The sequence below is a fragment of the Sciurus carolinensis genome, chromosome 13 (assembly GCF_902686445.1).
Source record: "Sciurus carolinensis chromosome 13, mSciCar1.2, whole genome shotgun sequence".
NCBI lineage: Eukaryota > Metazoa > Chordata > Mammalia > Rodentia > Sciuridae > Sciurus > Sciurus carolinensis.
The window spans coordinates 39,662,611-39,677,758 of NC_062225.1; the positions used below are offsets into that span (position 1 = coordinate 39,662,611).

At 42.0% G+C, this 15,148-nt stretch overlaps 1 protein-coding gene across 2 annotated transcripts in view; it reads left to right on the forward strand.

Moving 5' to 3' along the window:
- The window catches only part of Sertad2 (SERTA domain containing 2), a 103,065-nt gene extending 91,763 nt beyond the window's left edge, over positions 1–11,302 (forward strand). For both annotated transcript variants that reach the window (XM_047522998.1, XM_047522997.1), the window contains exon 2: positions 9,965–11,302. In XM_047522998.1, the coding sequence (XP_047378954.1) occupies positions 9,969–10,913 (945 nt within the window). In that variant the 5' untranslated portion in view covers positions 9,965–9,968 and the 3' untranslated portion in view covers positions 10,914–11,302. The remainder of the gene's footprint in view (positions 1–9,964) is intronic.
- Positions 11,303–15,148: the final 3,846 nt, after the last annotated feature.

Sequence of the window (15,148 nt, forward strand, 5' to 3'; positions counted from 1 at the left end):
ATTTCTTCACTTAATGAGACTTTCATTCAGAACACTAAAGATATAGGTACTCCTGACAATCAAATTATCATGAAGTAGCTTCGTAATGTAAATATTTGTTCATAGTTACCAGTTTTCAAATGGAAAAATTGATACTAGTTCATCTGTTGTGAACATTATTACTGAATGTACATACACATCATATAACCTGAACTTGTAATTGAATAGGAAGAATTTCAGCAAGTAAATCAAGTAGTTAAACAGTCAGTTGCTTCATTATCTCCCTAAAGTTAACTGCATTGCATTTTACAGTCAAATACCTCCTCCCCATTGTCCTTTATGAAGGGTTTTCCCAAATAACTGCCTGAAACAGAATCTGTTCAGTGTGGAAGTAATTTTACTGTTATTAAGAAGCAATAGGATTATTGAAGACTTCTAGTAAAATTCTTAGTACTGAACTTATGAGATTTGTTGTGTGGTTAGGAGCCCACACCTAGTGACTTGCATTTGTGTTTGTTTTTGTGTGTTTGTTCTCACTTCAGGAATCCTCCAGGGATCTTAACCATGGCTTTAGAAACATCATTGTTACTTATATACAGGCAACAACCTTTCCTATACAGTGTTTTCCAAAGTTTGAATCATAGCATAATATAATTTAGTTGGACTTGGCAAGGCTCCCAGCTTGCTTAACATCGCCCTGTGGATACCTATCTGGGACTGGTCTTTAAAATGTGTAGACTTTGAGAGCTCTGTAGACAGAAATTGCAGTGAAGCCGACTTCAGGGGTGCCTTGTTGCTCTGCTGCGCCCCCTTGTGGCTGAATGTGACTCTGTCTTTCAGTGTATACTGGCTTTCCTACTTGTATTGGGCTTGCTTGTTTACACAGTGTTAGCAGCTTTCTTCTGTGCAAAAACACCTAACAAGTTAATATAATAGTTCTCACTGAGGGAGGATGTAATTTTTTGTGTTTATTTTTTTTTTATTTGCAAAATTTTTGAAGTATGTATTGATATGTTGTACTTTTTAACTTTTTATTATGGAAAATTCCAAACATACTCAAAAGTAGAAGGAAGAGTACAATACACTGCCTCGTACTTGTCACCCACTTCAACAGTTGTCAACATTTGTTGATATTGTTTCATCTTCGTGGCCAATTTTTCTGAGTACTTTAAAGGCAATTTCAGACATCAGCTCACATTGAGTATGTTTTTATTAAACAAAGTTCAGGCACTCAACTTTTCATTTGAATTAAGTGTGCCCTGCTTTTAGCCACAATCCTTAGGTAAAATAAAGTAATTGTTAGCACTTCCATTGTCCTTGGAAGGTGTCAGGTGCCTTGGCTTCATTAGGGTTGGAATTGAAATCTAAAATTCTAGCTAGATAAAAACCATTAAGACAGGATATTAGAAACATTTTATACTACTTGACATTTAGGTTCTAAAAAACCTATTTTTCTTTTCAGATATTTACCAACAAGGACATAATTTAGTCTCAAAAATGTTTCCTTGAAATATTCCCTTCCAGAATTTTATAGTTTACTAAATGCAATTAGAGTTAGTTAATATGTTAAAGCTTCTTTTTCCAGGAGGAAAGATTATATTTGACAAAGTATCAGCATTAGAAATTGTCTTCAATTTAATAGAGACATGTAAATAAAGGAAACACTAGAATTTGTTAAAATGTGAACATTAGAAAACAACCCCACATAATGAAAGTTGTTGTTTCTTAAATTTACTTGAGATTAACCTCCTGGCTGAGCGCAGCTTTTCTGCAGGCTTCAGGTCACTGCAGGAAGGCCAGGAGGCTTTTGCTGGTGGCCCTGGTTCCAGGCAGGCTGGTGGGAGCACCAGCCGCAGTGGGAGGCGCCATCATCTACCGTGTCGGGTTACAGTCTCCTGGAGCAGGGGTAACTGGCTTGATCTAGTGACTGGCTTTATAATTACATTGCTGATTTGTTAGGGGAGGCTTTGTCTTACTTACCAATTAGCATGGATGTTACGGCAGGGACCTCTGAAGTCCTGGATGGGCTTAGGTTTAAAAAAAAAAAAAAAAAAAAGAAAGAAAGAAAAAAAGTTTTCTGATCCAGGCAGATCTTAGGATTTTTATCACCAGCCCCGCCCCATCTGTATAAATAAGCAGAAGTTCTCTCTCCATTGGAATTTTGCCTGTTGCTGTCATTCCCCTGGCCAGAGGCAGTCACTTTGGGGGTCTGAAGTCTAGCTTTAGGATGGGGATACCATCCCCTGCACCTGGCCACCCCCTCCTTGGGGGATGACAGTCACCACTGCCCAGCTGGAGTGCCAGGATACTGGGAGACCCTGCTGAGGTCTTCTGTTTCTTCGGCTTCCATTGCTGATCTTGCCAGCATCCTCAACCACCATGTCCTTTTCAAGGTGGTCTTTTTGTTCTGGCTGTGTTTTGCTGTTACTTGGAGGAAAAAAGGTGTTAAAAGCTTAGATGTCATCAGATTTCTCAGCCCAGCATGTTTTTCAAGGTGCAGTATTTTAAGTGAAAACTTGTCTAAGCAAACGAGGAGGCTGCCCCTGACCAAGTAGGCTCTGACTTCTCCTTCCTGCCCCAGAGCCCAGGTGGCACAGAAGGACATAGGACTGTGGGCAGGCTCCTGGTTGCTGGTGGGAGATGGCCTGCTGTCAGGGACAGAGGCTCTCCACTTGGACCACCTCCAAAGCAGATCCCAAGAACATCTGAAGGCAAGTAGGAAAGCGAGGAGAAAGGAGAGGCTATTCCGTGTGTCAGAAATTTTCTCAAGGCAATTTCCAGCCTACCAACGAGACAGCCTTTCTTTGGCTCAGAAGTCTGTCACACCCACAATCTTGCCAGGGCCACTCCTTTCTTCCCTTACCCCCAAAGAAACTGAAAGGATATGTCTCCACTTAAAGGGCCTGGGCTTTTGGTGGCACAGGATGTCTTGAGGAAGCAACTGCTCTAACCTTGCGAGGCACTTGTCACTCCTTTGTTTTTTTTTCTTCAGAAAAGACAGGTCCACTTGGACATCAGAGTAGAGGCCTTGCTTTTATGGTTTTTATCTTCAGCATTGGTGCTGCCAGACTCTTCAGCAACTGATCATCACCCCAGGAGTCATATTGGACCGTGTGCTCAGGAGGTTAGGGAGATGATGTGAAATATGACTAGCTCCCTGGAAGCCACATGCACCGCTAGGAATTGTAGACCCCGTAGATTTGTTTTGCCTTGTAACTGACTTTTGAAATAAAATGTCACTTAGTTGTGAAGCTTCCTACACCTCTGAAAAGGGAAAATACTGAATTTATAGTTGCTCTTATTTACTAGTCCGAAAAGATGAAGCTCTTGAAAATGTACATAAGGTATAAACCAACTTGGCCTTGAGGTATTTCACAGCAATGAATTCCTGGGTTCCCAGTCCATCCCATTCCAAGCTGGGTGTAGCAAGCATCCCTCTTCCAGGTGAGGGTGATGCTGAGCTCAGTCTTCTCTCTGTGAAGGACCAGGTGCCTCCACTCACTTTGATTCCATTTTGGTCCTGCATCAGTCACACGTTCTCCAGCCATTGCCCCTCTTCAAAATTGGGACTCAGCTGTCAGTTTTTGCCCCCTCTTAAAGATCTTATGCAGCATTCATTCTCTTCTCTGGACACAGTAGAAACGTCTATTAGCAATGGAGGGTTTTCCTTCTATCTGGCATGACTTTTGCATCATTCTTGACTGGCAGAGTCAGAAAACAAATCCTCCTTGTGGGCTGAAGAGGACTACCAGGCAGGCGTCCTATGGACCCCCACTGTGAAACCTTTCCCTAGGGGTCTTCAACTGGGCCACTAGGAAGCCCTGGGGCCATAGGCTGGATGAGCCTGCATGTGAAAGCAGCATGTTTTGGTGGTGAGGTTGGGATGACAGAAGTGGTGATTTGGAAATATAGATATCATATTCATTCCTTGAAAGCCAAATCATTTTATTTTATTTTGACAGATCAATAAGCCTAAAGGACAGTGATTTTTTAAAAATTATTTTAAATCAGGCATGGTGTCGCACACCTGTAATCCCAGCTACTCAGGAGACTGAGGCAGGAGGATTTCAGGTTCAAAGCCAGCCTCAGCAATTTAGCAAGGCTGTAAGCAACCTAACTAGACCTTGTCTCAAAAAATAGGACTGGAGATGTGGCTCAGTGGCTAAGCACCCTGGGTTCGATCCCCATTGTCACAACAATAATTAAAAATAAACATAGGGGGACTGGGATTGTGGCTTAGTGGTAAAGCACTTGCCTAGCATGTGTGAGACCCTGGGTTCAATTCTTAGCCCTGCATACAAATAAATAAATGTTCAACAACTAATAAAAATATTTTTAAAAAATTAAAAAATAAACATAGTTACTGTTCTGGTTCCTTTTTGGACCTTGGGCATAGGACCTCACTGCCATTCACTTTAAGATCACAGCAAGTATCATCTAGACCTCATGGGTCAGTAGGATCTAAATTTCAGTCTGAGAGGCTGAACTTTGTCATTCAGATTAAACTTAAAACATCTTAATTGTGCATATAGTACTCTTTTTTAATATTAGTTGTCAAGCCAGGTACAGTGGCACATGCCTATGGTTCCAGCTACTCGGGAGACTAGAGGATCATTTGAACCCAGGAGTTTGAGAACAATATGGGCAACATAGCAAGGCCCTGTCTTTTAAAAATAATAATAATTATATATGCATGTGTGAGCCATCAGTTGCTATTTCAAAGAGACTGTTCATTCCTTTTTGTTCTCTCGCTTAGTGACAAATAGGGAAGACCTCTGGAATCAAGATTAACTGAGAAAAGATATTCTCAGACTTAAATGTAAGTGACCTGATGGGGAAAAGAGGAAACAGCAATTCTCAGAATCCTCAGATCCCTGGAAACTTGTTGGGAACCGTGGGCCAGCAGTCTGGGTTCACTAGGCCTCCAGGAGAGGCGGATCCTACCCAAGTGTTAGTATGGAAGCCCTTTTGTGGAGGGACTCTCACAAAAGGGCTTCCCAGCTGCAGTTTTCCTGCCCCTAAGGTGTGCCACAGCCCTAGTGCACTTTGTGACCAGGGCCCCTATAAAGCTGTGCAGCTCTCCCCTCTCTCCTGCACTCTAGTCCATGCAGTTCACACTTAGGGACACATACCTGGCTCTGTTTTACAAGGTTTCTCTGCTGTCCTTTTGTGTCTTTTCTCATTCTTTCCACTTACTGTTCATTTATTCAGCCACTATTGATGGTTCCTCTGTGTGTCAGGAACTGTCCTATGCTGAGAATTAGAGGTGAACAGAACAGACTGTGCCCTCATGGGGCTAACTGTGGAGGTGGGAGGCAAACTTGAAGAGTTTAGCCCACCTTAAATACTAACTTCAATGAGGCCACAAAGCCTGTTTCCAGGGGTCTCACCGGTTGGCTCCAGTCCATGGTAATTGTTAATTCCCTCCTGAGGGAGTCACTCAGGATCTGGAATTGCAGAAGGAAGAATATCCAGGTCAAACAGTCTCCTGATCCTCTGGCTCTTTCTCTGTGCAGGAAACTCCTAGTGACATTTGTTACTTTTTAGCTTTTGAGGGTAGGGTCCTTCCTAATGAAAAGCTATACCATCAAAGGCCAGGTCTGGTGTACAGAGAGTTCTATTCAAAACTAATCTTTCTGGGAAAGTTCATTTATTTTGCTACAAGTGAGTTTTTTTTCCGTATCTTTAAGCAAACTTTGTTTGCTGCAGTGTGTGCTCAAGTTTGTTTTTAAAAATACAGATGGGGCTGAGGGTGTAGCCCAGTGCTAGAGCACTTATCCCTAGCATATTTGAGGTCCTGGGTTCCTTTCCCAGCACTGCAAAAACTAAAAATACAGAAAAGTTAAGAATTTGTTTCTCACGTTTACTAGGGAGTCAGAGTGTTTCATCTCAAATCTTGTAGTAAGAGTCAGTGAAAAAAATCAATAGAAAAGTGACTGGGATTCGTTTGAGTTCCTTTTAGGATGTCAGAAGAGAGAGGGAACAGCACTGGCCTGACTACTTCATGTGGAGGGGGTCTCTAATCCACCCCAAAGCTCTGGGGCTTTGGGGACTTCGTCTGAAAAACTGGGTTGAAAATGTGAGGTTTGGACTTGGGTCTTCACACGCAGAAGGAAAGGAGTGGGTGACAGAGACCTGGGGTGGCCTAGGAAGCAAGGGAGTCACCAGACCGTCCTCTGGATGAACTTCAGGCCCATACTGCACAGCCAGACAAGGGGAGCCCTCTTCCATAGTGTCCCTGGAAGCCCTTAATGAGCTCCTGCTCCTGCTTCATCTGCAAGCTGCTGCCTAGTGAGGCCTTTTGAAAGGTCACGTGCCTCTCCAACTGCGCTTAAAGAACTATTGTTATTTTCTCAGAGTGCCTGAAGAGAAAGAGGTTTCTGAGGAGCTGGCGACCCTGGCCGTGGCCTGCCTGAGCCAGGCCCAGAGAGGCCAGGAGGGGCCCACGTGTCTGTCTTCGTGCTTTCTGGTTCTTGAGGGCATGTCTTGTCTTTTCTTTAAATTGTGCCCTGGCTAAGGAGGCAGTCATTAACACAAGTCATGAGAATGGGAGTTCTCGCTGCCCTGCCCTTCAGGAGTTGGAGACCTCTCCTAACCAGGCTAATTGGAATGTTACTTTGACATATTAGGCAAACTTGGGGAAAACTTTCTTTTTACATAAAAATGTGGAATAGATTTGATTATGTTACAGTTTTAGTCCTTTCTTAATGATTTAGAATTAGGATTAAAAATCCGGATCGTGTGCATTTTGCAATTTTAGTGGGTGTGTAAAGCCGGCTTTGCCTCTCCACACAGTAAGAAAATGAAGACAAACCTGCTTGGAGACACACTCTTATCAGGGGTCCTTATTTACACATTCCAAGAGCACCCAGGGTTCAATTTGTGTATCTGTTCCTGCTGACCAAGTGTTGCTTACAAGGGCCCTCCACCCTCCCTGTTCAGGTAGTATTGCAGATGTCTTCTTACGCATCTCCTAAATCATTAGGATCATCACACAGCTCTGGCCAGCAGGATCTTTCTTACTGGAAACTAGGTGCTTCTCAATGGAAATCTCTCTGAAAGTATCTCCACAGATCTTTCATTATTGCGTGACCTATGTGCTTCTTAAATATTTGAGTATGGTAGTTCAGTAATTATTTCTAGGGAAATATATCATTGAAAAATTACTATTGTTTATTCTGGTAACAAGTCTTTAAATAGTTATACATTACGAGAAAAGAAAAATTTGCACCCTCTTACCTAAGGTTACCTTTCCTCCAAAACTGCTAAAAATTCAAAGTGGCATTCTGTTTACTAATTTGTTTTTAGTTTTGTTTTGGTTTACATTTGAGAACAGTGCTTCTCAAACTTTTCTGTAGTGATAGACCATCTTTTTTTTTTTTTTTTCCTCTCAGTCCTTCATGGACTTCAGTAAAAGACAATAAAAATAGCTACTTGAAAAGTGAGGTAAAAACAGAAAGATGTAAAAGATAGAAGCTCCTATTTTAAAATTAGATTTGCAGACATACAATTACTTTGTAATTTTACTGTAAAAGTTTCTAAATAAAACCATATCTCTACTTAGCTCACTGTGGACTGGTGACAGTTCATACTGGCCCCATCTGTGGGCCACACTTTGAGAAACACTGTTTTAGAGAGTGCATATGTGTATTTGTGCACTTACATATACATTTAAGTGTACTGGCCTGATAGCATTATAATGTAACATGGATCCGATAATAACTTCGAATTAAATGCACCCAGAAGCTTTTTGACAAAAGTGAGGTTTTTTTTTTTTTAACAAGTATTTAAATGCTTGAATTGTAAGGGAATATAAATATACAAAAATTGTGAATACAACTATATGTTTCAAAACTCAGATGTCTGGTAACACTTTTTTTTTTTGCCCTACTGGGAATCAAACCCAGGGTCCCATATATGCTAGGCAAGCACTCTACCACTAAGCTACATCCCCAACCTTGTAACAGTTCTGATGTATGAAGTAGAAACTATTGTGCAAAGTGAAATGAAACCACCTCCACTCTGATTCACCCCAAATTTCAATGAGCACAGATACTTTAGATAGGAAATGGCCTATGCAAAGCAGATACACAAATGAGACTTAGCACTGAAAGATAGGAACTGTCTGTCATATGAAGTGTTAGATAAGCCAGTTCTTACTATTGTATCTTCCTTGTCTCAGAGAACAGTTAATTACAGGATGGGTCTTTGGTCTTTTTGGTTCTAGTGATTGACAAGCCATTTTGTTCATGCTTACAGAATGAGGGGAAATGTTTCCCATACAAGTAACTCACATTCTTTGTTTGTAAGTATTAACAAATCTCAAGCTGATACTGATGTTGATAGATTGCAGCTGTGCCAACCTATCTGGTGACTGGGGCATTGGAAATCAGTCACTACACTTGGGATTGTGTGCCAGGTTCTGTGGCTCCCTGTGTGTCTGCCTCAGGGGACAGCACAGCCTGGCCGTCTTTTAAGCAAGTATTGGAAGGAAGTTCTGTGAAGTGTCAGTGTCCCATTAGCCTTATCTCTTTAAGATGAGACTTGGAATTCAAAGAGGCTGATGAGTTGTAGGAGGAGAAATCCTCTTGGAGACCAACCTTTGCTTGAATTGGGCTTCCTACAGGGCCTAGCGAGTGCCTGAGACAGCATGTTGATGAAGTGAGCTAGAAAAGGGTTGAACTAGGCACCTTCAGTCAGCTGAAGCAATTCAATAAAAGGTAAGTAGCATTAAGAAGAAAAATCAGATACCAAAAAATGTTGCCTGGATATGAAGTTATCATAAATGTCACGTTGAGAAAGGAATCACAGGGTCCAGGTGTGAGTACTATACACCAGGCGAGGGAACACACCAGGGCCTGGCTTAATTAGACCAGGCATCTAGGTCTGGACAACAGGGGGATGACGTCCTTGGTTGAATGGTTGGAAGTGAGATCTGAGGCATAGACTGCTGGACTTGAGATGGTTCTCTTCTGATGGTGGAGGTTATGAAAAGAGGTAATGACAGTGTGACCACGGAGAGTTGGAAGGGTCACTGTCTAGAAGGTGACAAGCAGCTGAAGACCAGTGTTCGGAAAGGGGTTTTAAAACTCAACCCATTATCAAGGCCTGATATGGGGACCTTGTTCATTTGAAGTGCATATGTATTTGTAGAATTACGGTAGGTATTTTGTTGTGAAATGTCTCAAGTATCCAAACAGCAGTACCTATAATCAGAACAAATTACTTTAAAATTAATGCAGTTGCATTCAGATATGACCTTGTGCAGTGAAACTGAGCCAAGGAGAAACTTGAACTGGGAAACATACATTCTACTTGATTCTAGAGTGAAAAACAGCGGCCGCTCAGTCTCTGTGGTCATTTAACACAGGCCAAGTGCTTCACCACATGTCACCCAACAGGCAGGAAGCCTCTGATGCATAATGAGGAAGGAAAAAGCATTTTGAAAGCACACTGTTCTACCAAAATTGTACACCTTCCCCCTTCTCTAACTTGTTTTTTTTTGTTTGTTTGTTTGTTTTTAATCTTTGAAAATGTGTTGAAACAGTAATTCATGGCACCTATATCTGTTTAGGTCATAGTGTTGTAAGTGTTTTCTTGAGCTTTAAAAATAAATCCATTTGGGGAAGGGAAATTGAACCTGCATGATAATGTTAGGCATGCGAACACAAGCACATGAGCTGAGAAAGTCAAAAATCACAGTTTCCATGGTAACTCCTAACTTGTCTGTGTCATACACATTTCTCAAGAAATACATTTGCCAGACTACCTAGTGATAAAAATTGCTCTGCAGACATATGAGGGTAGATTTCCCAATTCTCTCTCCTTCTAGAAGGTCTTCCCTCAATTAATCCATCTGCTCTTCTAAATCACCCAGGCAAGGAACTAAAGTCCAAGTTCTGACTTCTAAGTCAGCGTCTTTTCTTTCATGGTGGAAATTAGCCTTTGTGTGATTCATGCCATTTCCTGCCTTTCTCCTTTGCAGATATATGTTGGGTAAAGGAGGAAAACGGAAGTTTGATGAGCATGAAGATGGGCTGGAAGGCAAAATCGTGTCTCCCTCCGACGGTCCATCCAAGGTGTCTTACACCTTACAGCGCCAGACTATCTTCAACATTTCCCTTATGAAACTCTATAACCACAGGCCCCTGACAGAGCCCAGCTTGCAAAAGACCGTTTTAATTAACAACATGTTGAGGCGGATCCAGGAGGAACTCAAGCAGGAAGGCAGCCTGAGGCCCGGGTTCACCCCCTCCTCTCAGCCCAGCGACTCCCTGAGCGACAGCTACCGAGAGACCCCGCCTACCTTCAGCCACCTCACACCCCCTCCCGCTCACCCCTGCGACCTCGGAAGCACTACACCCCTGGAGGCCTGCCTCACCCCGGCCTCCCTGCTCGAGGACGACGATGACACTTTTTGCACTTCACAGGCTGTACAGCCCGCAGCTCCTACCAGACTCTCCCCTCCAGCCCTCCCGCTGGAAAAGGACAGCTTCTCCTCTGCCTTGGACGAGATCGAGGAGCTCTGTCCCACATCTACCTCCACAGAGGCCACCGTGGTAGCGACTGACAGCTTGAAAGGGACCTCCAGCGAGTCCAGCATCCAGAAACCCGAGGGGCCCCCAGAGGGCCGCACGGAGGACTCAAAACTGATGGACTCTCTGCCTGGGAATTTTGAAATTACAACATCCACAGGGTTCCTGACAGACTTGACCCTGGATGACATCTTGTTTGCCGACATTGACACGTCCATGTATGATTTTGATCCCTGCACATCTGCTTCGGGGGCAGCCTCAAAAATGGCCCCTGTGTCCGCAGATGACCTCCTCAAGACTCTGGCTCCTTACAGCAGTCAGCCCGTCACCCCGAGTCAGCCTTTCAAAATGGATCTCACAGAACTGGACCACATCATGGAGGTGCTCGTTGGGTCCTAAGACCCGGGGACTCAGCCACCTGACCCCACCGCCATGCCCACCCAGACACTGCGAGCGTTTCCCCACAACCCTGACAATTCTCCACACTGTGCATGCACCCTTGCCTGCCTTTTTCAGAGAAAAAGAAAATTTTACAAAAGGATCACACTAGTTTTTGCTTTGAGCAGAGTTGGAGTGCCTTCATCCAAGTATGACCACTTTTAATATGCTTTCTTGAGTGGTTCCTCAGAGACCTACTACCGCGGTATAGGAAAGAGTCCATTTGAAGACAACATTGCTAATGTTGAATGACAAACATAAACAGTTCGAGTGAAGCACAAGGATTAAGTTGGAAAAGTTGTAAATTGCATGTGCATATTTGTCTATTTTTTCTATAAGTTTTAATGCAAGAGGTAAAAAAGAAAAAATATATATATTATTTAGATAATCTCAGTACCTTTCCTGGCATTTTTGCCCTGTATAGGTTGACTCGGCAATTCAGCCTTTTTAGAGGCATTAAGTACTCCTCGTAAGTGTTGCATTTACATGGCTGTTTAGAAAACTGCTGCCCAAATTTATTTTATATTTTTGTACAGATTCTGCAGTTTATGATATTGTTTTTCTAAAAACAAATGCTGTTTATACATATGAGATAGCTATTTTGATAGGATTTGCTCACATAGTTCCTGCAAACTTCAGATGTACAAGTTGCACTTGTACTTTTATAGAGTTGTAATGTTTTATATGTGTATGGTGCAAGAGAAAATTGGATCAAATCAATCTGCAGTTGATGTCCCCAAATGCAAATACACACAAACACACACACACACACACACACACACACACACAGTGCTTTAAGAAAGGGCCAAGTGATATCACCCAAATTTCACAAGCACCATCCCCCTGGCACAAACACCTGCCAGTACTGTGACTTCCAAAGCCAGAGCCAGGTCTGCTCATCAAACTTGCATTAAGCAATTGGCAGGAGATGGCCATGGAACTTGGGGTTGGAGTGATGGTTCTCCTTAGCTTCCTCTGTGGAGGAACAGCTATCATCTTACTTAAGAGTGTATTTATGCCAAGTTTGCGCATTTAATTGTTTTTATTTTTATTGTTTAATGAAAACCCAAATCGTTCCCTTTTTGGTCTAATTTTTATGATGAACCAGAAATTTTACATACAAACAAAATTTGATGAAAAGCAACCAACCTCTTCATGGAGCTGAGCCCTACTTCAATACTCAGGGCTCATAAAGAAGAAATTCTTTCCAGAAGGCATCCATCATGTTGCTAAATTGTCTTTTCCAGCATCCCTTCCCTAGAGCTTTTGTTCCCTCTGTTGCTAAGAGCTGGAAATGGCATCCTCATGATCACCACAGTGAACTTGGCTTGGCTCGCCTCACCTTGGCTGGCCGGGATGCACTCTTCCAACATCCGTGACTCTTAAAGCTGGAGTTCATCACCTTGCATCACAGCATCCAGTCTTGTTGCTTTCTTAAATCAACTGCTGATTTAACTACACTTTACATGGCTGTTTTACCCAAATACACAGACAGGAATTTCTATGCATGTTTCCCCTCCTCCCCTAAGCCCCCCCACCCCCAGGAGACCCTTAGGTAGCTTTTTATTCCTAGTGGTGTACATTTAATTTTAAAACATTTGCAATGTATCATGCTTGTTGCCGAGATTGTGGCCTTTCTGTTTCAGTTTTCTTTCTTCCAATGGTACTTTTAGCTGTTGAGTGCAGGTTACAACCTATATTGTTATGCAGGTGGCTTCTTTAGGAATAACTTTTATATTTATTTAAAAATTTTTAAATTATGGGATTTTGTTTTGTTGTTGTTGTTGTCGTCGTCTTTGTTGTTGGTCATTTGTCAATATTCAGTCACCAATTCTGCTCACTTCTTGCCATGGATAAAATTGGGTCTCTCTGACCAATTAAAGAAGACAACTTTAGAAAATGGCACTTTAAACAAGCCATAGATAGTTCTATTTTTATAATGCACATGGCAAAGCAAATATATTTGTGATGAAGGACCTGCTCATCTAAGCAAGAGATTCGTGTATAATATGATTAAATCTTTCTGCCTTCTAATGTGCTTTTTCCCCCCACTCAAATGTGTTTTAAAAAGCTAATTATCAACTCAGTAGAGCAGTGAGAAACTGATCAAATTGCAACTTGTTCTCCTACAAGCAGCCTCCACACACACCTCTTACTGCTACACATGTGTCATTTCCTTTGATATAGGACCAAGGACCATCTAATTAAGGTTAGGGTTGTTTTAGATGCTTCCAGTATCACCAAGCTTCCCTTTCTTCTAAGAAGACAAGCCTGCCCAGACTCTATGCTTTGTACAACTGGATGACCCTGCAAACTGGCCACGTGCTGCCCACATCTACATACATAGACACACACAATAGTGTTGATTATTCTGAACAATAACAGGGTAAAGCAGTTGATTTGCCATTGTTAGAAATTGATTTACAGTAACTTAGAACAACTGTACTTTCGTTGGATTACCAAACCTTGTGTGTTTAAACAAATCCCATATGTTGGGCAACAGTTCAAATAAGCACAGAGAAGTGTTGCCCAAACTTGGTTCTCTGACTCTGGTGTATTTGTAAGACTAGGCTTCAAAATCAAAACAAAAACCCCCAACAACAGCAGGCAAGTGCTTTTTAACTCTGAAACCCTTGCTGTAAATTCTTGATGCTCATGGTCTAACAAAGATATACATGGGAAACCAGCGGCCCATTTTCAAAAAGAGCAAAGCCATCAAGAGTTCAAAGTGTCTTTGTGTCCTATTTTTACCAAGCAATGTCCCAACAGAAGAGTAGAAGCCCGAGTGGGATCTCCAAGTCTCAGTTCTAGTGCAGGATGTGCTTCCAAATGCCTCCTGGCAGCAGTTCCTTCCCCTTTATGAAAGGCACCAAGTGGCATCCAGAGCCAGGCAGGCGACTGGAGGTACCTTTTAGGAGAAAGATGGGCTGGGTGGGGCTGGGGCTGGGAGAGGACAATTATTGACAGTGATGTGCAATGAAGTGACAAGATGAGAGCAGAATCATAAGAGCTTTGAATTTGAAGTGATTTTTCCCCCATAAGTTATTTATTCCTTTTTTTTCTGTGTAAATATATTTATTTTACTGTGGAGCTCTAACAACATCTGGATGATAATGTGCAGAATGTATGGTAGGAATGTATTCTCTTGTAGGAATGTAAATCTGTATTAAAAGGGGGTCCAAGTCAGATCCCTGTGGGTCTTCTCATCAGATACACAGTCCACATTCACTTTTACTGTCTTCTCTAATATGGGTCTATTTGAAATATGCAAAAGGTATGGATGAGGAATGTTTTAATACCTCCAAATTTTTAAGAAAATCAAGCATCAAAGGGTTGATATTTTTAAAAGTTTCTTAGTAGCACTTTCTCTTGATGACAGAAGGGGCAACCACACGGGCACCCACATTCATACCAAAGGGTGAGAAATGGCCAGAGCCTCCTACACCCCTGAGTGTCTTTACCAATTGAACTTTTTATCGCCATAGCCCCTTGGAGTGCCCCCAACCACCCTGAGGTCGATCAAGGAAAATTTCTTAACTAAATAAGCTCCAAAGAGCCAAAGTATCAACTTACAGATCATTTTTAAAGCTTAAATTTAGTAACCACCTTTGCGGTAAACAATGAATTATAAATACCGCAGGGGCAGCCTTCTTAAGATGTAAAAAAAAAAAGAAAAAAAAAAAAAGACTCTACTTTGTGCAGCGATTGTTATTCTCTCTATGAATTGTCTTAATTTCAAAACCTTGCTGTTACAAATTGGACCTTTTTACCGTTTTCTGAAAATACTGAAAAGAGCATATTTAACCTGTCCTGACTGTAAATGGTTAACTCCTGTAACTGCCCCGCACCTGCGTGGCAGCAAGGTGTGTGCATCCTGCTTTATGTACAATTGTTCTCAATGCTTCCAAGAATGAGTCTAAATGGTTCTTGAAAATTAGCCAGGATCAAATGCTGTTGCAGACAAAGCCAATAAAAAATTTTGGACTTCTTTTGGGGATAATAAGTTTGGAAGAGAAGTGCAGTCTACATGTACAAACAACCAAGATTTTGAAAAGGGTGTACATAGTGACATGTTTGGTGCATGGGTTTTGAGGAAGGCTTTTTGTCAAAAAGGAGGTGTGACCTTTCCCCACAGACCTGAGAGCTGTGCCTTTTCTATGCAATATTACAGACGTCACATCGGAACCCAGAGGGCT